The 26116-nt window shown below is 45.5% G+C and overlaps 1 protein-coding gene across 1 annotated transcript in view; it reads right to left on the reverse strand.

The window, feature by feature from the left end:
• LOC124804935 overlaps positions 1-21879 on the reverse strand; it is a 56300-nt gene extending 34421 nt beyond the window's left edge. The window contains exon 1 of the mRNA XM_047265313.1: positions 21517-21879. Within this exon, the coding sequence (XP_047121269.1) occupies positions 21517-21871 (355 nt within the window). The 5' untranslated portion in view covers positions 21872-21879. The remainder of the gene's footprint in view (positions 1-21516) is intronic.
• Between the last annotated feature and the right edge of the window lie 4237 nt (positions 21880-26116).

Genomic DNA, 26116 nt, shown 5'->3' on the forward strand with positions numbered 1-26116 from the left:
TCCTGAGATCGCTATCGCTGCCGACAGCTTCGAAGACGTCCTTTTCCAAGGCCGAGGTCACATACGCAAACAGCTGCTGTGTCTTGCGATCATCCCTATCTCTCAACTTCACTACATTCCCCGGTCATCGCGACATCACACTACGTTATTCTCCACAGCCACCGCCATAATGTAGTATGCTGGTTCCTGTCTTACGGCAAGCCACCCAAAAACTCTTACAGTAACATATAACATGTAATCAGCTATTCTTATCTTATATATACCCTTTCTGTCCAGATAGCTTCGAGACTGAATTAATAACACATAGAGAAATGTTCAGATGGTGATTTTAATGTGTCAGGCATTCTACATAGTCTTTCCCCGTTCGGTACACCGCGCAGAAAGTTCATCAGAGTCCTCCTTTGGGGTGTTCAACTTGTGCGTCACATTGGCTTTAACATCGGTTGTGTGGTCAGAGTGCCGGCCGGAGTGTCCGTGCGGTTCTAGGCGCTACAGTCTGGAGCCGAGCGACCGCTACGGTCGCAGGTTCGAATCCTGCCTCGGGCATGGATGTGTGTGATGCCCTTAGGTTAGTTAGGTTTAGTTAGTTCTAAGTTCTAGGCGACTGATGACCTCAGAAGTTGAGTCGCATAGTGCTCAGAGCCATTTGAACCATTTGTGGTCAGAGCATTGACACTTCAAGCGCATTTCTGCCTTTCTCGCATTTTTAGTAGGTTCGTACTGAAAACTCAAGTCTCGGCACCCACTATAATTTTTTCCAGAAAAGAATTCTCCACGTGCTGCATTTCAATAACATCGCAGAAGACGTCCATGAGATTCTGGTCAGGAATCAATATGTGCGGGATAAACCTTTCACATTCGGGAGACTGTATTGAACGTTTGACTTAGAGATGTTGCTGCACTGAAATTTGCGACACAACAATGTTGACACACTGTAAGGCCGCACGCCCGCTACTTGGTTCAAATGGCTCTAAGCGCTATGGGACTTAACATCTGAGGTCATCAGCCCCCTAGAACTTAGAACTACTTAAACCTAACTAAGGACATCACACACATCCATGCCCGAGGCAGGATTCGAACCTGCGACATTAGCCCGCTACTTAACATTACTCTCTCACTTCTGACTGATTAAATGCCCATCTGTTGTTTACAGCTGTTAGTTCAAGCTGCACCGTAGTTACTGCGATGACGTCGTTTATATGCCAGGAATAAAATCAGACCCGGAACTTTTTGGGCGGACAGTGTACGCAGCGTGTTCCAACCTTTATAGTCAATGCAGTGCAACTGATAAATTACCTGAGTAAGAATTTCCAGCCTTCCAGTTTGTAAACTGCTCCTTTTGCGTGATAAATAACTCCTACTGCGCAGACTTTTGTAACGCTACCTTAAAAAAAAGTTGACAGTCTTCTCTGAAGTGCCCATGGCGCAATTCTCCACTGGTCACAGAGCAGGGGTTGTTCCCCAAGACAGACCATCAGTCACTACTGGAACTTGCAAAAGAAGTGTATTTAATGAGTGGTGCTGCATGATCTAGTGTTAGAAAAGCTGAATTAGCGAACAGAGGGGAGTTTCACAACGGGGTGAGATGCTAAATGGAATAAATTTATCGTCAAAGACAAAAAACACGAGAAGCTGTATCGTTCAGGCCACAAAGAGCTGGCCAAGACTCACAACAGAAAATCTGTTTGAGGGTATGGTGTGAAATTGTGTGGGAGAAGATTCATCAACAAGCGTGTTTCAAATTGTCCTTGAAATGCACCCATCGGAGAATACGGCATTGAGGGTACTGACGGAGCAGCAATGTCACCTCTATTAGTCACGCCAAATGATTTTGAACCCGGCGATCGGACCATCAATGGATTATCCAGCGCAACACCACAATGCCAAATAACGATCTGGCGATGGTCACTTTGAGAGCTACCTGCTTTAAGGTAAGAGTTAATTATGTCGACAACAAACTAAATTAGTATTTTTTCAAGTCTCTGTCACAGCTGCGTACTATTTCTTGGTGGTGACTAGCTTCGAATATTAACGTTAATCCTCAAACCATTGCCTGCATTTCACGTGTTTGTTTGAGCATGATTCCACAGATACACTTACGTCAAATCTACATAATAAGATCCACATAAGGAATGTGCCGTACTTATACGAAGTAGTAGTCCATGGTTTTGACCGAGGAACCTTTACGGCTTTTATAAGGAGCGGTAGAATGTATAAAAGTACATTATTATTGACTGACATGCTACTAAAAGGTACATACACTTTACTTTTTGCTGTATTGCCTGTTGGCTTTCGTCTCAGGATTTTAGACCGACACCCACTGTCAGAAATGGAGGGTGAATCTTTGACAATGCCAGCCACCCGTGTTAGCGGAACGACAGATAAAGCATTAAGCCAACGCTGGCCGAAGATGTAGGTCAACAAGGGTCCACAAAAACCTCAAAAATTTTGTACTTTAATGTTCGTTCGCACTTTGGGCACGCTTCATCTTCGAACTACCAGTGTTGTTTATGTGTTAAGTTTAATTCAGCTAATTGTGATTAGTAAATCAGTACGTTTTACAACACTGATGTCGATGAGATGAGATGAGTTGTAACCTCACACCGCCACACACTCATTGCTTTCTCCTCTCGAATGTTACCGAGGAAACACAATGCTTAAAGCCCTGTGGCCTTCTGTGGAAACTAACATGAGTGGCTGGACCACGATCCCTTGTCCGTTCTTCGCCACATATTGATCTGTGACTGCATCACGTAGTTTTGTTTTAAGGTTCCGTAGAATATGTAACCTGGAATTGTTTGCGTCTTATTGGAAGACACCAGTAGGTTCATGAGGATGATGAGACATACAGAAGCCGAAAGCGGTTCCCCTTCACAGTTTCACTGAAATGATGCAGCACGCAGAGGAGAAACCTACACATGTTAAATATCGGTGTCCGTCAGCGTCTTCCAAGGATGCTGTGTATAGTTGGCTGCGACCTTGACAGCTCTTATCGAGTGGACGCCAAGTCCTCCTCTAGAGTGTAAACACGAGTTTAAAAGCGTGTGACAGGAGAGCCAGAGGATAAGGAATAGACGTCGAATAACAGAAGAACTGATAACGTCTCGAGACGTGCTGTTGTGACGAGCAAACAAGGCAAGGATAAGGGCTACACTGGAAATAACGCGATGACTAAAAAAAAAAATACAAGGATAAATTTAACGCTCTATTTTTCCTCGCTGTGGTGCTTTCTGAATGACAGTTGCTGGCAACAATTGAACCAGTAATCGCTTGAGTGTACTAAGCGACATAATTTTGAAACGTGCAGGATACTCTTATAGGAGCCAGAGAAAACAATAAGCCAAATTATTTGAATGAAATTCGTGCGAAATTAATAGAGTTTCAGTTCACTGCTGCGTCACCTCATTCTGTATATTTGCAGAAATATTGCTCGTATATTGTTTCAGTGATGTGGAGTACTTAAGGACTGCATACAGAATTACAGTTATATTAAAATGTTTCTCTTATTGTTAATGTAAATCTCTTCTTCTGTGTGAGCACATATCAAAAGTAATGATATTGCGACGACTGTTCGTTATCTCCACACCATTCTTCCTCAGCTGCACAAAAACTTATCAGTTAACTTCGCCTTCCCGTCAACTTTTAAATCAATATAAAACTGATATGTGGCGTTAATTAATGTAGTCAATAAATCTAGTGCTGTTCACTCAAAATGGAAAAGAGACAAGAGTCTCCTGTGAGATACGTCTTTACAAAAAAAAAAAGTAAAGTATTTCCTCAAGCAACTTAGTGCGATAATTAGCAAAAAGAGCTGTCCCAAAGTTATTATTTGTTTTTGTACTGATAGATGTTATTGTGTGACGAAGTTTATCGAGCTATAACAAGGGAGAGAACGAAGTCTGAACATTATTCCTCTGCTAGGACAGGAAAAACGTGAATCTTATCACCATGTAGACCACCCCTTGATATATCTGCGTCTTGTTTTTGCATAAGCGAGTCGAACGACGCAACTATTAGATTTTTCTCCTGAGCGAGTAAAATGCAGTTACGAAACGTGCTTTTAATATGGAAGCACCAACTGCACTGGAATTTTTTGCCATTCGAAGGAGAATAGAGGGAGAGGCCACAGAAGTTTATAACTCTCTCTCTCTCTCTCTCTCTCTCTCTCTCTCTCTCTCTCTCTCTCTCTCTCTCCCTTTCAGTTTTTATTTTATAATGGACTTCAGCTAGATCGCTTAAAGTCCCGGTTGTTCATCGATCCATACATAATAATCGGATAGCATGCAAAATTCAGGGTTTCCCAAAATATTTAGCCTGATTTCAAATAGCTATTACTATTTACTTACGGTTTATGCCTATGTTATCCTGTTTTTAAGTGCGTTGAAAACTCATTAAGTTTCCATTATGGCATGTTTCAGTTTCAGAATCTGTCAGTGGGAGTGCTACTGTCGATTAAAGCTGAAAGTGGCTGCACCAGTGCAGAGAAAAAGTGTGTTGTGTGGCAGACAGACGAAAAATGCGATCACGGCGCAGCTAAATTCCGGGGAACTGCCACCAGATGTGTAGTTTATTGAGGCACGGATGCAGTCAATTTTAGTTACGAGTTCAGGTGGAAACAAAAAAAAAGCTGTGGGCGATCTTCGACGTATCCAGAGGCTGCCGAAAACATACGGTGTTTACACGATCGCCGTCCAAATTATTAAGATGAGGATCACGTCAGCTCTGTGAACCGAATACCATGACGCATAGAATGTTACGTTAACGGTTGAGACTGTACGCTTATTAGATTCCGATTTTGCAAGAAGTGAAACTACATTATTTTGAACAGCGTAAATAATTTGCTGATATCAATTTGTTCCCTATTGGCGAGAATGAAAATTTCGTACAGTAAATAGAGTTTTCAGATGGAGCAATGTTTAACTGAAGTGGAGTGTAAATAGACATAACGTGCTTATCGGGTTAACGAAAAGCCACTGCTTGTGAGGAAGCACATAGGGGGAACCCCAAGATCAAACACAAAATTTCCGTCACTGGTACTGTGTACTTGGATATGCTTCACTACTATGCTGTACCCCAGTTCCAGGAGGTGCAGCCCCGTGTGATGTTTCTACTAGATGGAGCAATTCCTCATTGGGCAACATGTACTCTACAGTCTTTGGATAAGGAATATTTTTGTCGCTGGGTTGGAAGAGGTGACCCAATTCCACGACCAACAAGATTGCCGGACATTACCCCACTGATTTTTTTTTCCTAACGGATATATTGAGAGAAAGATGTTCGACATACATTTACCGGATGTGCGCGCATTACGCGAATGTATCATTCAAACTGTTGAAAGAGGTACCCGTCAAATACAACGAAATTTGTGGCGTGCGATAGACTATTTCGCGAGTCATAAGCTGTACTCTCATTGAATACATTAAATGGAACTTAGAACACGAGTGTTTGTACGCATGTGTGAAATAATTTGTGTGTGCCGCATTTTAGTGCGATATTTATGGTCACTTTAAATCACGGTAAACATTCTGAAACACCCTGTATGTCTGTTAATGCTGCTGAACGAAACCAATTCCCCTCCAGTGCGGAACATATTCTCCGGGCGTTTACTTTACGGTTCTCCGACGTTCCGTCCGTGGATAACTTATCTGCAGCGCCCCATCAGCACTAATTCCGGCCAACGGGCTGGCTAAGTGAAGAACACCGCTGCGAGGCAGTCCGTCTTCATCCAGGGAACGCACGCTGCAATCGTTGCGGGGCACCCACAATGTGAAACGCATCAAGAGCAATTCCGTCGAGTTAGAGGAGAGTGAAGAAGGCAATCATTCAGGAGGTATGACTGGCCTGCCGCTACGGAGGCGTTATTAAGAAAAGTGCTGGGGCCCATGAGTCTTCCGTCGGCCGGCTTTTTATTAGAAGGTATGGTCGACTTGGCAAGATTAGCCTTGCGCTGTGAAGAATGGCTAAACTTCCACCATGATATATCCACTCACCGCCCCCTCAACTAGCGGGCAGCCAACAGAGCTTACACTAAAAACAGAATACGGATTCGCTTTTTTCAGACGTAATGTACAACGCAGCCAAGGCATGAGATTAGCATTATGTAAAGACGCAAGTGACAAAGACGTGTAAGGAAGTGGTGCGTGTCGATGTGACTGCATTTGGGCGATGTGATTTTTAATATCGTCCGCCTTCGTAGCATTATGTAAAGACGCAAGTGACAAAGACGTGTAAGGAAGTGGTGCATGTCGATGTGACTGCATTTGGGCGATGTGATTTTTAATATCGTCCGCCTTCGTAGCTGATTGGTCAGCGTGGCTGACAAAGGCGGAGGACCCGGGTTCGATTCCCGGTACTGCCAGGGATTTTTCCTTGGTGCAAGAAGTGGAGCTGAGTGGACTTAACAGTTGTGTTGCCAACTGACGAACAACTTGAGCGAGTGGTAGCTGCTCAAGCTCACAAAAACAGACATCGGTCCGGAGAGCGATGTGCAGCACCCAAGCCCCTCCATCACGCTTCCAATGACGCCATTGGCGGAGGATGACACGGCGGTCGGTCGGCAACGATGTCGTGCATGCGCCTGCTGACTGAGTTTACGTTTCGATTATAAATACGATTGGCTTCTGGGCTGATCTCGCGTGGAAGAAAGGACACTATTTTATACCTCTCCATTACAAATTAGATTTGCAATAATCGTTGGGGCCAGTCCGAAGCACCCATGCCAGAATCCAACAACGCTGACCATTAGGAATGTACGTGGGTAAGAACTGCACAGAAAACTATTCAGTTTCTGCAGCAGTTGAAAAATTCAGCATGATCACTTCAAATGAACGAATAGTGAATCGGCAGTTACTCAGTCGAAAACATATCATCCTATAGCACTGATTGATTTCTGCCGAATGACTATCGACTGCTGAGAGGTGCAGTCAATGGTGACAGATAGGCCTTCAGATGACGCACACGTTTAATAACGCAGATATGTGTGTGTGTGTGTGTGTGTGAGCGCCCTTCATGTCTTGGGCGTTGATACATTTTTCTCTGCATATCAGCTGACTGGAAAGAAAATTTCTTACAGTTAGTCAAGATTTCAACTGTCACGAGCTTATAAGAAATTTCCTGTGCACCACGAACGCTTCGAAAGTTTGGACCGCATTAGGCGCCAGCTTCATGTGCAAGTAGAGTTTGCCTTGCTATTGTATGAACGTGCGTTCATCCACGCTTTGTTACCTCTAGTGAGGTTGAATTGATCGCAGAGGGTAAGTCACTGTACTGAACTGGTGGATGTGTGTGGGGAAACTGGTTCATGGACTTAAAGTATACTACGAATTTTGGGACTCCGTGAGAGTCCGATACAATGTTTACGGTAATACACAGTGCGTTTTTAATGCAATTGTTGTCGATGCATTCCCCTTCCTTGTACCAATCTTAACAATCCTATCTTAATGGGAAGCTTCACTCTTAGAGAGTCATCGATCCGCATGCACTTTTCAACTTCTAATTATATAGGCTTTAACTCAAACTGATTACGGTTACCAGTGCGTGTGGGTTAATCGGAATGTTATCAGTATTTGAAACAAAGCAAGAACCGTTCGATAGTACAGAAAGCCTTCTGCAGCCTTCTAGTCACCTATACATTTTCATGGTCAGAATTTTATTTCATCCTTATTGTTGTAGCGGGCCGCGCGGAGTGGCCGCGTGGTTTGAGCCGCCATGTGACGGACTGCGCGGCCCCTCCCGCTGGAGGTTCGAGTCCTCCCTCGGGCATGGGTGATGGGTGTGTGTGTTGTTCTTAGCATAAGTTAGTTTAAGTAGTGTGCAAGTCTAGGGACCGATGACCTCAGCAGTTTGGTCCCTTAGGAACTCACACACACATTTTATTGTAGTAATCATCAAACTGGAGTGAATAAAGGAGCGCTTATACCGCTCACTTTCCTCGAATACCGCGTAATATCATTTAAGTCAAGTGTGGAAGAATAACTCACGATTTCAAAGTGGTCGTCAAGGGATTAGGGGAAAGCTAAAATTCACGTAACTGCAGTTCGATCCCCGGTTGACCATAGAGCTTTTCCTGCACCTACCTGGTTGTGTGTGCAATTTCAACGGGCCTCGAGTTTCATCTTTCACTGTACACTGAGGTGAAAAAGTTCATGGCATCGTGTCTGATTTCCATTGATTTCCATTTCCCCGCCGTAGTGCAGCAACTGGACCGGCAGGGACTCAACAAGACGTCGGAAGTCTCCTGCTGAAATATCGAGCCATGCGACATCTATAGTCGTCCATGATTGCGAATGCGTTGCCGGTGCAGGATTTTCTGCACGAACTGACGTTTCGATTATGTCCCATAAGCTTTATATAGGATTCATATCGGCTAATGTGGCTGGCCACATCATTCGCTCGAACTGTCCACAATGTTCTTCAAACCAATTGCGAACAACTGCGGGCCGGTCACATGACATCATTGTTTGGTAACTGTAAGTCCATGAATGGCTGCAAATGGTCTCCAAGTAGCCGACCACAACCGTTTCAGTTGGACCAAAGGATCCAGTCCGTTCGATGGAAACACAGTTCACACTATTGTGGAGGCACTACCAGCTTGCACAGTTCCTTGTTGACAACATACGTCCATGACTACGTGGGGTCACTCAAACACTGCCATCAACTCTTAGCAACAGAAATCGGGGCTCGTCTGAGCTGGTCATGTTTTCCAGTCGTCTAGGGTCCAACCGATATGGTCACTAGAGGAGAGGCGCTATAGCGACGTCATGTTGTTGGCAAACGCAATCGCGACGATCGTCTGTCAGGCGCCGTAGCTCATTAACGCCACATTTCGCCACACTGTCCCGATGGACACGTTCGTCATACGTCGCACATTGATTTCTGCTCTTGTTTCACGCAGCGTTGCTTGTCTGTTAACACTGACAATTCTCCGAAAACGCCGCTGCTCTCGCTCGTTAAGTGAAGGCCATCTGCCACTGCGTTGCCCGTGGTGAGAAGTACTGCCTGAAATTTGGTATTCTCGGCACACTCTTGACGCTGTGGATCTCGCAATATCGAATGCCCTAACGGTTTCCCAAAAGGAATATCCCATGCTTCTAGCTCCAACTACTATTCTGCATTCAGAGAGTGTTAATTCCCAGCCTGCGCCCATAATGACGTGCGAAATCTTTTCTCGTGAACCACCTGGGTACAAATTTCAGGTCAGCCAATGTAATGGCTTTTATACCTTGTGTTCGCGATATTACCGCCATCGGCGTACATGTGCATATCGCTATCCCTCGATTTTTTGTCACCTCAGTGTATATGCGCCTATTACTGATTGTATTAGCCACTTAAGAGGGCTGTGGAAAGCACTTCGTCCAGCAAAGGGTGTAGATTCACGATGCTTTTGTTGCATCCGAGTGCTTGTGCACGCCTCCGCCGCAGTGATGTCGGCGGCCAGACTGCACGGCAGCTCTGAGCACACGCTGCAGGCCGCTGGGAGCTCAAGGCCCCGAGTGTAGGTCAGGAACAGAGCGAGCACGTGCGCCGATGCCCCGCGGGCACACCCCGCCGCTGCACAGCGCGCGCCGGGCCTGCAGCAAGCCGCGCATCGAGGCGCTGTTACTAGGCCTGCAAGAGCTCCGACACACTGCACACTCTGCCACCGGTTGCTTGCGAATCCGCACTGGACAACGCAATCCTCTCCGTACCCTGCGCTCGTAATCAAACGGTGCATTCCTAGCAGTTGTAACGACAAAAACGGGCAAATGAATAGAAAATAACAATAATAATAATTCTGTCAGTTACTATCTAGTTACGTATTTATGCAACGGTACTACAGAGAAGATTTAAGAACTGATATCCAGCGACAAACGGCGCGTTTTATTGTACTGCACTACGCAGATCAAGACCTAAATGGACATATTTCCAGGTGTTACTGCTGAATTTCTACCCGTCTTCTGTTACTTCAGCGAATCGAATTATGCGCCCCTATTACTCAAACTGAATTTTATGACTCTGAAAACCAGGAGAAACAAAATAGGCATGGTAGATGCTAGCAGGACTCGCACTCTTACATTCTTAATTATATATGTACATAATAACAATAACTTGATGCGGTGCAATCTTTTCTATCGGAAGCCACTATGGCGACTTGCATGTCTCTAACATACCTCAGCTTTCTAGGGAAACGGGAACTAGTTTAGTGTGGAATCCGAAACAAGTTTTATTTCTGGCGATTCCTTACATAGCTGAGAGGTGAAGGCTAGGTTAAAACATAGACTGAAAAATCCGTGGTCCGACTGAGATTCGATTTCGCGACTTCTCAATTTCCAGCCATGCGCTTTAGCTCTTTTTTCCCGTCATTCTGTTCGTCATTCTTCTCATCATTAAGTCTGAACGGTGTCACGTGACACACCTTCAATTTCATCGTTGAATACTTCACTCAGATTTTTTTTTATTATAGAGGACAACCAACCCTCTGACCGAACATGCTGAGCTACTTTACCGTCTTCGCTAGACCATCTGGTTCGATATGTATGTAGATTGGTCATTTAATGGTTCAAATGGCTCTGAACACTATGGGACTTAACTTCTGAGGTCATCAGTCCCCTAGAACTTAGAACTATTTAAACCTAACTAACCTAACGACATCACACACATCCATACCCGAGGCAGTATTCGAACCTGCGACCGTAGCGGTCGCGCGGCTCCAGACTGTAGCGCCGGCGATCATTTAATGGTTCTGATAAGTTTCCGATTGTCAAAGTATGTAACATAAATGGCCGTACCTGTTGACTGCATTCACTTAGAAGCTCAAGTTATTTAGATCACCAGGGACTCTAGACCTTAGTATTTGAAACAATCTCATCTGCTACTAAGAAAAAGATACGTAGAGACAGACTGACAACAAAGTGATCCTACAAGAGTTCTGTTTTTGCCTATAGAAGTACAGAAGCCGGCCGCTGTGACCGAGGCGGTTCTAGGCGCTTCAGTCCGGAACCGCGCTGCTGCTACGATCGCAGGTTCGAATCTTGCCTCGGGCATGGATGTATGTCATGTCCTCAGGTTAGTTAGGTTTAAGTAGTTCTAAGTTTAGGGGACTGATGACCTCAGATGTTAAGTCCCATAGTGCTCAGAGCCACTTGAACCATTTGAAGTGCGGAAAGTACAAAAATCTAATGGCAGCTGAAAACAGTATACTGAACTGGGAATTGAAACTCCTTGTCACTTCACTACGGGCCCAATGCCTTTCACTGAGTTATTCATTTGCGCTAGATGGTCCGATTTAATGCTTTAATTCTTAGTAGCCATCCCATTATCTAAACTCCACTTACACAGCGAAAGACTTGAAGCAGTGGATAAGACGCTAGACTCGAATTCCAGAGGAATGCGCTCACATATCCGTCTGGCATCCACATTGAATTGTACGTGAACAGGGAGACGCCTGACGTACCTTTCCGTCGATGTCCATCCCGAACTTCATCCCCTTCTTTAATGATCCCCACATCGACGGGATGTTAAACTCTTATGTTCTTTCATTTATTTTTCCACAGAGGCTTACCCGCTTACACTGATAGACCAGCGCTGTCCGAAACATCAGGAATGGTGGCGCATATTTTAGATGCAATCTAAGCGTTTCTGCACAGTGGATATTTCACTATATAGCGGTATGTACGCTTTTTGGTAGATTAACACGTTATGGCGTTTGGAAGGTAGTATAGACACAAGTCTAAAGCGAAACTTACAGTCGAGCGGTAAGGCGATCCTGTAATCTCGATGGAACGTATAGATTACTGCATACCGCCTCACTACAAACTGAAAGATTTATTCTGAAGGCAAAGTGCTACCAGGATTGAGCGTTTGAGCGTCTTGAGAAGTGTAAAGTGGTGTGTTAATGTGCATGGACGCTAAATATTGAAAGAGCAAATGCACTCTAAGACAAAAAAATTACTACGATGGAATAATCTGAATGAAACAGAAATCAATAGATGTGACGACTCGTACAGAGAAACAAATGATAACAATTTCAGAAAAATTGGATGATTTATTGAGGAGAAAGAGTTACAAATTAAGTAAATAACGCGTTGGTCTACCTCTGGCCCTTATCTAAGCTTTTATTCGGCTTCGCATTGATTGATAGAGCTGTTTGATGTCCTGAGTGATATCGTGGCAAATTCTGTCCAATTGGAACGATAGATCGTCCCAATTCCGAAATGGTTGGAGGGACCAGCTCATAATTCTCCAGACGTTCTCATACAGGGACAGAACCGGCAACACTGCTGGCCAAGGTAGGATTTGGCAAGCACGAAGACAAATAGCGGAAACTCGCCATCTGCGGGCTGGCATTAATTTGCTGAAATTAAAGCCCAGGACGGTCTTCCATGAAAGGCAACATAACGAGGCGTAGAGTATCGTCGACGTATCTTCCGCAGTAAGAGTGCGCAATTGACAACTAAAGGGGTCCTCATGTGAAATACAATGGCACCTCAGACAGTCATTCCTAGTTATCGGGCTGTATGGTGGGTAACAATCAGGATGATATGCCACCGCTACCCAGGGCGTCCCCGCACATATCTTCGCTGGTCATATGGGCCTGGAATCTCATTGAATGGAGTAGAACTGTCTTCAGTGAGGGGTCCCGCTTCGAACTGAGCCCCGTTTATCAGCGAAGACGTGTCTGGAGAAGCCCTGGTCGGCACAGGGATATCAACCTGTCACCCATCATACGGCCCGACAACCATGGTGCTTCTCTTAGGCGAGATTTCATTTCATAACAGGACTCATTTTGTTATCATCCGCGGCAGCCTTACGGCACACCAGTTAATCGATGACATTCTACGCCCCGTTTTTTCCATTTTAATGCAAGCCATCCTGGGTTTACATTTCAGCAAGATAATACCCGCCCGCACAGGGCGAGAATTTCTACTGGTTGACTCCGTGCTTTCCAAGTCCCACTTTCGCCACCAGTGTCGCCGGATCTCTCCCCAAGTGAGAACGTTTGGAGAATTATGGCCAAGACGTCCATCATGTTCGTGATTTAACAATCTAACGCGCCAATTGGACATAATTTGGCACTACATCCCTCTTGAGGACATCCAACAACTCTGTCAACCAATGCCAAGTCAAATAACTGCTTTCACAAGGACCAGAGGCGGACCAAAGGTTTGTTGGCTTGCTCAGTTTGTGAAGCTCTTTCTCTTGAATAAATCAACCAATTTTTCTGAAACTATAATCATTTGTTCCTCTGTACATTAACATCACATGTACCGATTTGTGTCCCACTCTGATAATTCCTTCATGATGGGTCGTTTTTCCCCTTGGATTATCTAGTAATGTGTTGCTTGAAAAAACAATACAATACGATCATCATTTGGTTTTCTTGCACACTGCACCTGAAGTGTTGAGAAGTCTACACAGACGGATTTAAATAACAGGGAGAGTGATTGGAACATAATCTTCCGAAAGAACAGCATTATCAATTTGAATAAAAAGCTTTGCCGGCCGATGTGGCCGAGCGGCTCTAGGCGCTTCAGTCTGGAACCGAGCGACCGCTACGGTCGCAGGTTCGAATTCTGCCTCGGGCATGGATGTGTGTGATGTCCTTAGGTTAGTTAGGTTTACGTAGTTCTAAGTTCTAGGGGACTGATGACCTCAGATGTTAATTCCCATAGTGCTCAGAGCCATTTCAACCTTTTTTTTTTTTTTTAAGCTTGGACTGGCATGTCAACTGACCAGCAGCATCTTTAACGAAAAATGAAGCACTATCAGTTATCCACCCTATATACTTTAGCGTGTCTGGTTCTCAACTGGAAGGGTCTCAGAACTGGAAATCCAGATGGGAATATAGTGGTGAAGATACTGGGACCAGTCAAAGAAAGCAAGAAATATAAAGACTACCGACGTGGTTAGGAAGAGACCTCTATCCTTGTACGGACATACTCACAAGACGCATCTCAGAAGGTTGACCAGTCAGCATATCGACTGGTAGGAACAATGCATCCAGAGCATGCACAACTACTGGACGAACGCCAGAATCCACTCCAAACACAACTGTTGAAAATGTAGTGGTCCTTAGTCGGTCTATACGAAAGAAGAAGAAGAAAAAAATGGTGTTCAGTTTTGAGAAAATAGCAAACGCAGTTACAGCTCTTCTGTACGATAATGGATACGTCAGCTCACGAAATTTTTCCTCCCTCTGTATTCGTGGAGCTCAGTTATCTGTTGTAATACTATCACGACGATTTATGGACACACTATCCCTTTAAAAAGCAGTTACCTGCCAGACTAGCCCCTCTTATCACGAGATGGTGACAAAAGACAGACAGAGCGCAGCGCGATCAGGATCCGCTGTGGCCGGATGAGCGGCTCGCGGTTCTGCGAAATGGCCCGCGTGCCGCGTGCTCCATCCATCCGTCGTGTTTCGCTCGGGCCCCCCTACCCCTCCCCCTTCCCCATTCCCTTTCCTACGCTGAGCCGCTAATTTGCACACAGATTGGCGCTCATACAATGGGCCCGCAACGTCTTAACGACTTCCGGAGCAGGCGCGCGTTGCGCTTTAGCAGCCTGCAATCCTCTCGTCCCGTCCTACACTGCGATTCGTCTTCAGCACCAGGTGCCAATCACAGCTCCATCACTTTTACTGAGCCGTATTTATGGCCTCAAATAAACTGAAAGAGACTGGATTTTAGCTTCTAGATGACAAGGAAGTCATTAAATACACGGCACCAGCCTAGGCAACCACAGGTCGGAAATCGTAATGTTCGTGGCCTTCTCGATGGAACCACTCCGGCATTTTCCCTACTTAGTTTACTAAATAATTCCTACTTAGTTTTCTAAATAATTCTAGTTGTCATCGTCAGCAGCACCAGCCGTTTGATATTCTCCGATATATAAAGCTTTTCTAGATTTTTCCGTGTATTACGTTCTTTGTCCATATTGCCCGTATTGCTACTGCGAGTCATCTGACAAGTTCGTCGTCTCGATCTTCTTTTGATTCCAGGTAAAGTTCTCTTTCATACATCTTCCATCCTTTTACCATACTACATGTTCCTCACAGTAGTACAGCTCCAGGTCACAGAAACTGAGGCCGGCCGGAGTGGCTGTGCGGTTCTAGGCGCTACAGTCTGGAGCCGAGCGACCGCTGCGGTCGCAGGTTCGAATCCTGCCTTGGGCATGGATGTGTGTGATGTCCTTAGGTTAGTTAGGTTTAATTAGTTCTAAGTTCTAGGCGACTGATGACCTCAGAAGTTAAGTCGCATAGTGCTCAGAGCCATTTGAACCATTTGAACCACAGAAACTGACAACTATCGAGAGAGCACTGTGCTTACACCATACCTTTCAATACAGCACGCAGTGACTTCTTGGCTTATTGGCTGAGGAAGACACAAGTTGGCAGGCGTATTTATAAGGGTGAATGATGACGCCTATTCATAAAAATGGCTCTGAGCATTATGGGACTTAACATCTGAGGTCATCAGTCCGCTAGACTTAGAACTACTTAACCCTAACTAACCTTAGGACATCACACACATCCATGCCCGAGACACCTGCTCATATTTCGCGCCGGTTGCATAAGAATGGCAGCTATGTGGATGCAAATCAGGTTTACTTTAAATAAACTGCAGTAACTATTCTGAGATCAAGAGACTTGTACACGGTAGAAATGGACAAAATGACAAGCTGAATTAGAAATCGTATATGAATTCGGAATAAACGGTATTTTCGTTATCTGTTTGCTCTCGGTTATAACACTTTTTTTCATTTTCTGCTAATAACTAAGAAAACGCCATATTTGTCATAGCACCAGTGCTAAAATTTTTGGTCTTTAAATAACGTTTATTCACAAAATTTTCATTGATTTAAAATACTGTGTTGTTACAGAAAATGGGGAAAAGACCAGTGCAGTTTTAATAAATCTGCTTACGGTTAGAAACCATCGATACTCACATACATAGGGATGAGCATAGCTTTGCTGAAACAATAATGTATCCGTTGCCTTGTGACGTGGCCCATAAGAAGTAAAGAATTTACGTGCAGTGTGCAAGACTTTCCCCCGTCTGGTCTATGCGAAAGTTTCCTGCTGTTCTCCTCAGACATTGGTTGTAATGCAGAATGGCACCTTCCCTAGTTTGGAAGTATGTTTCCAAGTACAGTATCAATGAAATACAATGCTCTATTTACTTTAAAAGGGCCAACGAACTTGCGACATCATGTAAGGACAAAACATCCACAGTGTCCCTTAATTGATATACCCACAATTTTATTTAGATTCTATAAATTTAAAATAATAACTGAATCCTCAATTGTGTGGTTGCTTGGGGATGAAAAATTGACACCACCCAAAAGTGGAGGTGCAGGGAAGACCTCAGTTTGTGACCTTTCACCCTCGCTGTCATCCCGAACGTCTTCCTCATCTTTGCCGTCTTTACTGGAGATACTGAGACCGATTTCTGCCATAGCCGCTATCTCATGTCGATCGAGATGTTCTACTCTTCGCGTTCATTCGAATTTTTCAACCTTTGTTCGAAGTCTTACGTTTATTGCTGGAAATAACAGCAATAAACAAACCGAAAATCTGTTATTTCAAGCGGTTTTAACGTTCAAGTTAATCTGGAGACGAAAACACCAGTATAACTGAAAGCCGGTTTTTGAACTATAACCACCATCCCAAGAACAGGTAGACTAGCATAGAGAGCTGCATCAAACCAGCTGGAGACGAAAAGACCAGTATAACTGAAAACTGGTATTTTAGCTATAACCACCATCCCTAGAACAGGTGGACTAGCATAGAGCCGGCCAGTGTGGCTGAGCGGTTCTAGGCGCTTCAGTCTGGAACCGCGCGACCGCTGCGGCCGCAGGTTCGAATCCTGCCTCGGGCATGGATGTGTGTGATGTCCTCAGGTTAGTTAGGTTTAAGTAGTTCTAACTTCTAGGGGACTGATGACCTCAGATGTAAAGTCCCATAGTGCTCAGAGCCATTTTTGAACTAGCATAGAGAGCTGCATCGAACTAGTCCTCGCACTGAAGATCACAACAACAACCACGACGACGATGACAGCGTCTCGAAGACGACGAGGACGAAGTACCGCACTGCGATTATGATGTGTGAATATTTCAGTGACGCCATGTTCATCAAAAGTGGATAAAACAACTTCACAATTGCACAGGAGGATTACAACAGTAACGGAGCTTACATAACTGCCGGCCGGTGTGTGTGATGTCCTTAGGTTAGTTAGGTTTAAGTAGTTATAAGTTCTAGGGGACTGATGACCACAGATGTTAAGTCCCATTGTTCTCAGAGCCATTTGAACCATATGAACCTTACGTAGCTACTGTTTCTCTGCGCTGTCCGCTAGCAAACAGGACAGCAGTGTTTTGGCTAGCGAGTAGGTCGCAGCTGTTTACGGATCGTTTGGTTTTTCCTCCTCCCTCCTCTCCGCTCTTACTCAGAAGAGTGAGGAAGCGATGTGTCAGCGGTTGCCCTCATTGCGCGCGATTCACCGCCTTCTGGGCAAAAGTTTTGCAACACTGGCGGCGCCCAGTTGTCTGCAGCACAGGGCAAGCCTACTTCTCTTCTTTCTCTATGTTTTCTTTCCTCGCTATCTCACACGGCTTTTTTCCCTGACAGCCTGGAGACGTAACGTATGCTCTCCGCGTTTTGATTACTGACGTACGTTTTAATCGGTGAAGTAACGGTAAATACTTCTGAGAGATCCGGCGGCGGGGCGTTTGATCTGTCCTAACGAACTCATACATGTTTTTCAATTGGATTCAGTAACATGTCATATCTAGAGGTTACTCATCCCACGTACGTCTCCGTCACGCGACAACTGTGACAAGTTAATATGTAAATCTGACATATATTATTATCGCGGCAGTTTGTGTGTGTGCGTGTGTGTGTGTGTTTGTGTGTGTTACTAAGTTTGTTATTCCTTCACGCTGAAACGACTGGCCGGCCGCGGTGATCTAGCGGTTCAGGCGCTCAGTAGGGAACCGCGCGACTGCTACGGTCGCAGGTTCGAATCCTGCCTCGGGCATGGATGTGTGTGATGTCCATAGGTTATTAGGTTTAAGTAGTTCTAAGTTCTAGGGGACTGATGACCACAGATGTTAAGTCCCATAGTGCTCAGAGCCATTTGAACAATTTTTGAAACGACTGGACGGATATCGATAACATACGAAATGGCGATAGCTTTCACCCTGAATTAGCTGCATTAACACATAGGGTATCTTATAGATACCTGCTTATCAAAGGGATTGGTGTGAGCGAACTGCACAATAACCCTGGGGTTATTGTGAGCAGGAGGTCCTTATTCATTGGTCTGAAGATGACCATATTAGTGGCCGAAAGCGGTCACACCGTAATAAAAAAATGGTGAACAAGAATGTTTTTGATAGAAAAAAAAGAATAATTGCAATATGCAGGGCCAGTTTAAGATTCAAGAAACACTAGCGGCCGCTTAGAGCGCCAAGCTGAGAAGATCGCAAAGAAGCCCAGGTGCAAGATTTGTATACAGTAGCGAAAACTAAGTACGAGGGAAAAGAGGGAACTAGTGCCGTCGAGTGGGGGGGGGGGGGGGGGAGGGGAGGCAGATTAGCTCAACGTAGAAACATACAGAGGCTGCAGCCTAAAGCAATCTTCAATTTTCTCACGTTCCACTGCGAGCAAAAACGATTAGCAACAACGTAATGAGAAATACTTCACTACTTTATGACATACGACTTCGTGATTCTAGACAGAAATTAATCAATCCGTCAGCGACTCTGCTCGCTTGGACTCGCATTACAACTTCCGCATTTTCCGCCACCATCACACGTCGGAGAACGGCACTCCCATACTAACTGCGCCATCACTTCAGCATTGCTAATAAGACGGATCTCTTTATTGCATCTCCAGGGGCGCTTAATGCTGTGGCAAGGGTCCGCATTACTGATCACGGTGTCGACTTCACACTCACTACAACAGAGACGTTGCTACGTGTAGGCGGCAGAGAAATACGAGCACACAGATTTCGCTCACGGTTTTCCAGCTGTCTGCCAAAGCCTTCGTTCAACGATGGCTTTCAGAAGAAAAGGAGGGAGATCAACGTCCCGTCGATTAACGATGCAGTTAGAGATGAAATCCGAAACTGATGCAAGAACCATTGCACCATCCGCCACAAGGGATTCAGGGAAACAAAGGGAAATCTAGAACAAAGGTTGCCAGACAGGATCTGAACTATTTTCCGCAGGCACGAGTTCAGCCTCGTTACTACCACGCCAACTTCGTTGGTTACAATGAGGAAAATACGCCGACCTTTTCCGTGATCTACGTGTCAGAAGACAGTTGGTAAGCAGACACTTAAAGGCGAGTACATAAGCAGTGTCTTGCCTTCGTAGCGAGTTGATAGCTGATTCTACAGAAGTCAGTTCGTACATGTTGGCCGCTGAAGGGATCGTGTATACCATCTCAGCGTCAGTGAAGGTTTGAAAATGGTGTACTGGGTCACCGGTACTGGCAACAATATAATAAAATAACATCAAAATGACGGCTGCAGGTGTTTCATTTTATTACGTAAGTGAATAGCCGATGTCCCATGGACAATGGTGCACAAAGATGGACATACAAAAACTTCGTAGTGGAGATAGTGCAGTGTCAACTAACCTGGATTTAGACACCTCCAGTAGAAGCGGCGGGACAAATATTTTTGTAACCAATATTCAGTATATGCAGAGAGTGGGGGAGGCGAGTTATGCGACACCGCTATCGAGCGACTAGTCGTCAATGTACCTCCGTGTGTCGTATTGTTAGTTGTAGAACTTCAGGAGAAGAACGGTGGGCAATGTATCGACACTTCGCTTCACTCCCACATACATAGCGAAATGAGAAACCACAAAGTAGCTCTTAGTTCACCTTTCCTACGGCCATGCCACACATCGCAAGAAGTCTACCATTTGTAACGGAATGCAACAAACGTACGAATACTTCACCAGTGTTTGACTGTGCAGAACCAAAACTGGCATAGGGAAGCAAAGACTCGTGATTGGATTTTCTGTGACCTCAGTGACAGATTACACAGTAGGTGTGATCCAACTGTACAGTTATGGGGAAAAAATTGCAGTATGAGTATTGAACCTTCAAAACAGCAGTTTATTAAACATTAATATGATGTTTAAGGTGCCCTCCGACTAGAGAGCACCCTTACTTATACTGCAAAAAGTATGACATACAGTGCAGAGATTAACACAACAGGTACCTAATGGTTGGAAGACAGCGTTTGCCATTACGTTCGCTGGTCTCCGACAGCTTCGAGTATAAGTCAATCCATAAAATACAAATTGGCTATTCCTCTAAATTGATTTAAGCAATGACTTTAGTGTCTAAGCATCTTTCATATGCCGTCTCGAAGTTAGTGTGACATTCCCCGTCCTACCTAAGAGAACAGTTTCACAGATTGTCAAATCCAAACGTAGATAATATGATAGTCGGTCAGAGTACCTTATTTTCCCTACTGATATGGTTGTAACAAGTTTTCCTGTCTTGGTTGGTTTTACATTTCCGGGTGTCCGGCCAGGATGGCAATTACATTTTTCTGCACCGTATTTCGACGACGGCTACTGCGTTTTTCAGCCAGTTCTGTCGTGTGATGAACTTTTGGATTCCAACTAGTCTAAGAAACGATCGCAAGTAAGAAAGTGAGAGAGGATCGTCGGACATGGGAGATACTGAGTGAAAAAAATCTGGGACTTGAAAACTAGGACTTATAAGCATGTACGAACAGGTCGAGAAGTATAGGGTTAATGGGAGAGATAATGCCATAAGAATGAGCGAAAATAATTTGTTTCATGAATTGTTTATTAACGAATCTGTCACAGTTCCAGGACATATATTTGGCGTCTTGTTTCCAACCACCTGGTCCATTCTCATGCGACATACTGTGGTTCCACTGGAAGTCCCTAACTTAATAACAAACATCGAAACGGATTTGCATGCTTTACAGAGTAATGGCAGATGACTATAGCAATCAAATGTGCCTAGTTAGCAAGTCAGACTCTTTTTTTTTTTTTTTTTTTTTTACTTTGTAAAGAATTTATTGCCTTTTTGATGGTTGTCAGTAGGATCAGGCACTTTCCGTGCAACCTCAGTAGGTCAGGCTTGAGCACGAACCAACTGGTTCGAAACCAGTTGCCAAATATACATATGGCCTGCAACTGTGACAATTTGTTAATAAATGCTTCAAGAAATATAAAAAAGAGGTTGCTAGTCCTCTATCAACAAAATGTTGAAACAGAGAAATAGGATGCCAGCAACAGCAATCAATTTTCGACCAATAGGGAAAAATATAACAGGTAGGCCAAGTGAACTAGATAGATCAAGCAGTAACTAATCATCAACAATGGAAGCACTGAACAAGAGGACGTTGCAGGTAACTTAGTGACACACTTGTAAAGAGAAAGAAGAAGAAAAGTAAACCTTTCCGCACCTAGAAGTACATCTTCAGACACGGCAGTTGACAGCATCACACAGAGACTTGTTACCAGACACACAGTGGGACGTACCTTTAACAGTGGTCTGGCGGTGGTAAGGCTTGGCCCTGGGTCTCCGCAAGCTCGGCGCCGGCGCCGGACCGAGGGGTTGCGCCTCCTCCTTCGCGGCCAGCTCTTCTTCCGCCCCCAGGCCTGCCTCCACGCCCTCGGCCGCCAGCGCTGCTACGACTCGGAAGCCGAACCGCCACAGCAAGCGCTCCCTCTCGGCTGCCAGCTGCTCCCGCAACAGCAGTTCTGCGGCGCCCGGGTCCGCCGGACCGAACAGGCAGCGAGCGGCCCCACGGGCGCGCGCGACTTCCTTCTCGGCCGGCACGGCGCCGGGCAGCAGCAGGCACGTCTCCACCATCGCAGCTGAAGCCGTCAGCATCGCGCCAGCGTACGCGATACTCTGCCGGCACAGCTCTCTGCGCGAGCTGGCCTGCGGCGGCCCTGTCCCCCCCACCCTAGCACCCTTCCCCCACCACTCCCGCGTGTAGCCAATCGGCAGCCGGCGGGCTGGCCACGTGCCGCGTCCCAGGACACACCGCTGCTGCCGAGTGTTGCGCCTCTCTTGCGTTAACGCTTTTTCCACTTCGTAATTTCCTGCTTTTTCCTGGTAACGAGATTTCCGTTTTCTACCGGGAAGCGAGCAAAGTCTCGGTTAAGTATTGCTCGACAAGGTAAACCGCCGTCCGCTAAAGTGAACGTCATCTGCTGGGACAGTGAGTGCACGCAGCAGACGCCGGCACTTACCATTTAAATAGCTTCTATCAGCTGCGGGGCGGCGCCTCAGCAGACTACCCGATACTGCATTTTACACCGTGGAAGCGGAGACAGAGATATGCCAACCTCCGTGGCTTTGACCGAGTGTCACAATATCGTACAGAGATTTTGAAAGTTCGGTTACCACCTCGTAGGAGGGCGTGAGTCTTAAATACACTACTGGCCATTAAAATTGCTACACCACGAAGATGACGTGCTACACACGCGAAATTTAACCGACAGCAAGAAGATGCTGTGATATGAAAATGATTATCTTTTCAGAGCATTCACACATGGTTGGCGCCGGTGGCGACACCTACAATGTGCTGACATGAGGAAAGTTTCCAACCGATTTCTTATACACAAACATCAGTTGACCGCCGTTGCCTGGTGAAACGTTGTTGTGGTGCCTCGTGTAAGGAGGAGAAACGCGTACCATCACGTTTCGACTTTGATAAATGTCGGATTGTAGCCTAACGCGATTGCGGTTTATCGCATCGCGACATTGCTGCTCGCGTTGGTCGAGATCCAATGACTATTAGCAGAATATGGAATCGGTGGGTTCAGGAGGGTAATACGGAACGCCGTGCTGTATCGCAACGGCCTCGTATCACTAGCAGTCGAGATGACAAGCGTCTTATCCCCATGGCTGTAACGGATCGTGCAGCCACATCTCGATCCCTGAGTCAACAAATGGGGACGTTTGCAAGACAACAACCATCTGCACGAACAGTTGGACGACGTTAGCAGCAGCACGGACTATCAGCTCGGAGACCGTGGCTGCGGTTACCCTTGACGCTGCATCACAGACAGGAGCGCCTGCGATGGTGTACTCAACGACGAACGTGGGTGCACGAATGACATAACGTCATTTTTTTCGGATGAATTCAGGTTCTGTTTACAGCATCATGATTGTCGCATCCGTGTTTGGCTGCGTCGCTGTGAACGCACATTGGAAGCATGTATTCGTCATCGCCATACTGGCGTATCACCCGGCGTGATGGTATGGGGTGCCATTGGTTACACGTCCCGGTCACCTCTTGTTCGCATTGACGGCACTTTGAACAGTGGACGCTACATTTCAGATGTGTTACGACCCGTGGCTCTACCCTCCATTCGATCCCTGCGAAATCCTACATTTCAGCAGGATAATGCACGACCACATGATGCAGGTCCTGTACGGGCCTTTCTGAATAAAGAAAATGTTCGACTGCTGCCCTGGCCAGCACATTCTCCAGAACTCTCACCAATTGAAAACGTCTGGTCAATGGTGGCCGAGTAACTGGCTAATCACAATACGCCAGTCATTACTCTTGATGAACTGTGGTATCGTGTTGATGCTGCATGGGCAGCTGTAACTGTACATGCCATCCAAACTCTGACTCAATGTCCAGGCGTATCAAGGCCGTTATTACGGCCAGAGGTGGTTGTTCTGGGTACTGATTTCTCAGGATCTATGCACCCAAATTGCGTGAAAATGTAATCCCCTGTCAGTTCTAGTACAATATATTTGTCCATCGAATACCCGTTTATCATCTGCATTTCTTCTTGGTGTAGCAATTTTAATGGCCAGTAGTGTCCAATACAGTGTGTGCGAGGCCCACGAGGAAGATCGCCATGGCGCGTACGTCACTGCATGTGGCCTGCACATCATACAGTGGTAGCAGCCGTCTCCGGCGGGGAGCGAATAACTATTTGAGACGAGTTTAACAATTCTTGATCGCTTATCTAAATGCATGTAAACCCCCGTTAGCACGTGAAATATATAAGACCGTTAGTGCACAACTTTTCAACAACGTATTGATTTCACGTGGGCCCTGAATGGAGCCGACTGTTCACGAAGTGTGGCGGACAAGCCAACTACTGTGACGTCACAAGTTCGTTGCAGGGTCCGTACATCTCATTGGACCCGAGTGTGTCAAACTTAAAAAGATGGAAAGGCGCATCAACAAATCATTTTATATTAGTGCCCCTCGATGACGATGATTACGATGGGACATAAAAAAATGGCTCTTAGCACTATGGGACTTAACATCGGAGGTCATCAGTCCCCTAGACTTAGAACTACTTAAACCTAACTAACCTGGCCGGCCGGAGTGGCCGAGTGGTTCTAGGCGCTACAGTCTGGAACCGCGCGACCGCTACGGTCGCAGGTTCGAATCCTGCCTCGAGCATGGATGTGTGTGATGTCCTTATGTTAGTTAGGTTTAAGTAGTTCTAAGTTCTAGGGGACTGATGACCTCAGAAGTTAAGTCCCACAGTGCTCAGAGCCATTTGAACCATTTAAACCTAACTAACCTAAGGACAGCACACACATCCACGCCCGAGGCAGGATTCGAACCTGCGACCGTAGCAGCAGCGCGGTTCCGGACTGAAGGGGCTTGAGCCGCTCGGCCACAACGGCCGGCACGATGGGACATAACTACGTGGTTATTACTCGTAATTCTTCAATCTTCTCTTTCCGCTCGAAGATGTATGTAAGACATTAATTTTTTATAGTAATAATGTTGTCACATGTACAACACTTTGTACATGAATTGTTAACTAAACTTACAAAATTTCATCATCATTAGGATAAAAACAAAGATCACTGAGTGAAAACATTCAACAACTATATTTGTTTTGGAACTACAGTCTCGTTGAAATTTTCAAGGGATAACGTTTTCACCGATATGTACATATATTATGAATTGTTTCGATCGTGTAGACTGTACGGTCTGTACAGACTTCTTGGTTTCTTATTTAATCGAATTTTTATGTTGTTCACAAACTGCAACACCTTCTAAGCGTTTGAAGCTCATGAAGACCATACAAGCATGGTCTTGTCCGAATGTACTTCTGACCAGAAAACGATTCTGGTCTCTGGAGTCCACGGGTTTGTTAACCATGTCTTTTGCGTTCTTGTAGTTATGTTTTCATAGAAACTTTCATCCCCCAAAACATCTTTATATCTAAATCAGAAGCCAAATACCAGTTTTCATAGCTTTAGCTTTAAAAATGCTTTGATAGTTCTTTAATAATATTTTATTTTCAAAACAGTTCCACCCACTGTTTTACTCCTGTAGGGGTTACGTCTACAAAAATGCTGAAACACGTACTACGTTATTGATGATCTAGAAAACGGTTTCCAATTTTCGGAGACTTGGATTCAAAATTGTCTTAACAGCGACATATTTTCAAAAAGACTCTCATCCCCTATTTTAGCCCTTAGGGATTGAATCTCGAAAAATCCTTCCTGAAACGACGCCTACAGTAGAAGATCAACACCATCTGCACGTTGCAGGTGTCTGTCCTTAGCCGTTTGGTCTGGGCGATGATGAGTCAGTGTGTGAGTCAGTCACTCGAGACATTTCCTTTTATACATAGAGATTAGAGTCCGTCCCCGCGGTTTCTGTCTAGCTGAAGGCTAATCACACAAACTACTGTATGGATTTCGATACGGTTTTCGGTATTACATAGACTGATTCATGAGGAAGGTTTGTGTGACCTTTATAATGCACTCATGTTCATAAATGAAGGATAATGCTGATACATGGTGAAACAACGCTCTGGTGGGCGGCTTGTGGGTTTAAATCACCTCGGGGTATGACCAGCGAGCCTGTGGATGGTTTTTAAGACGGTTTTCCATCTGCCTCGGCAAATGCGGGCTGGTTGCCCTTATTCCGCCTCAGTTACACTGTGTCGGGGATTGCTGCGCAAACACTGTCTCCACGTACCCGCGCACCATAACTACGCTACCACGCAAACATTTGGGGTTACACTCGTCTGGTATGGTACGTTCCCGGTGGCGGGGTGCACTGGGATCCGAAAAGCACAATAACCCTGGGTTTGGTGTGGGGCGGCGGTGGGGTTGGTGGACTGCTAAGGCCTG

The sequence above is a fragment of the Schistocerca piceifrons genome, chromosome 7 (assembly GCF_021461385.2).
Source record: "Schistocerca piceifrons isolate TAMUIC-IGC-003096 chromosome 7, iqSchPice1.1, whole genome shotgun sequence".
Classification (NCBI taxonomy): domain Eukaryota; kingdom Metazoa; phylum Arthropoda; class Insecta; order Orthoptera; family Acrididae; genus Schistocerca; species Schistocerca piceifrons.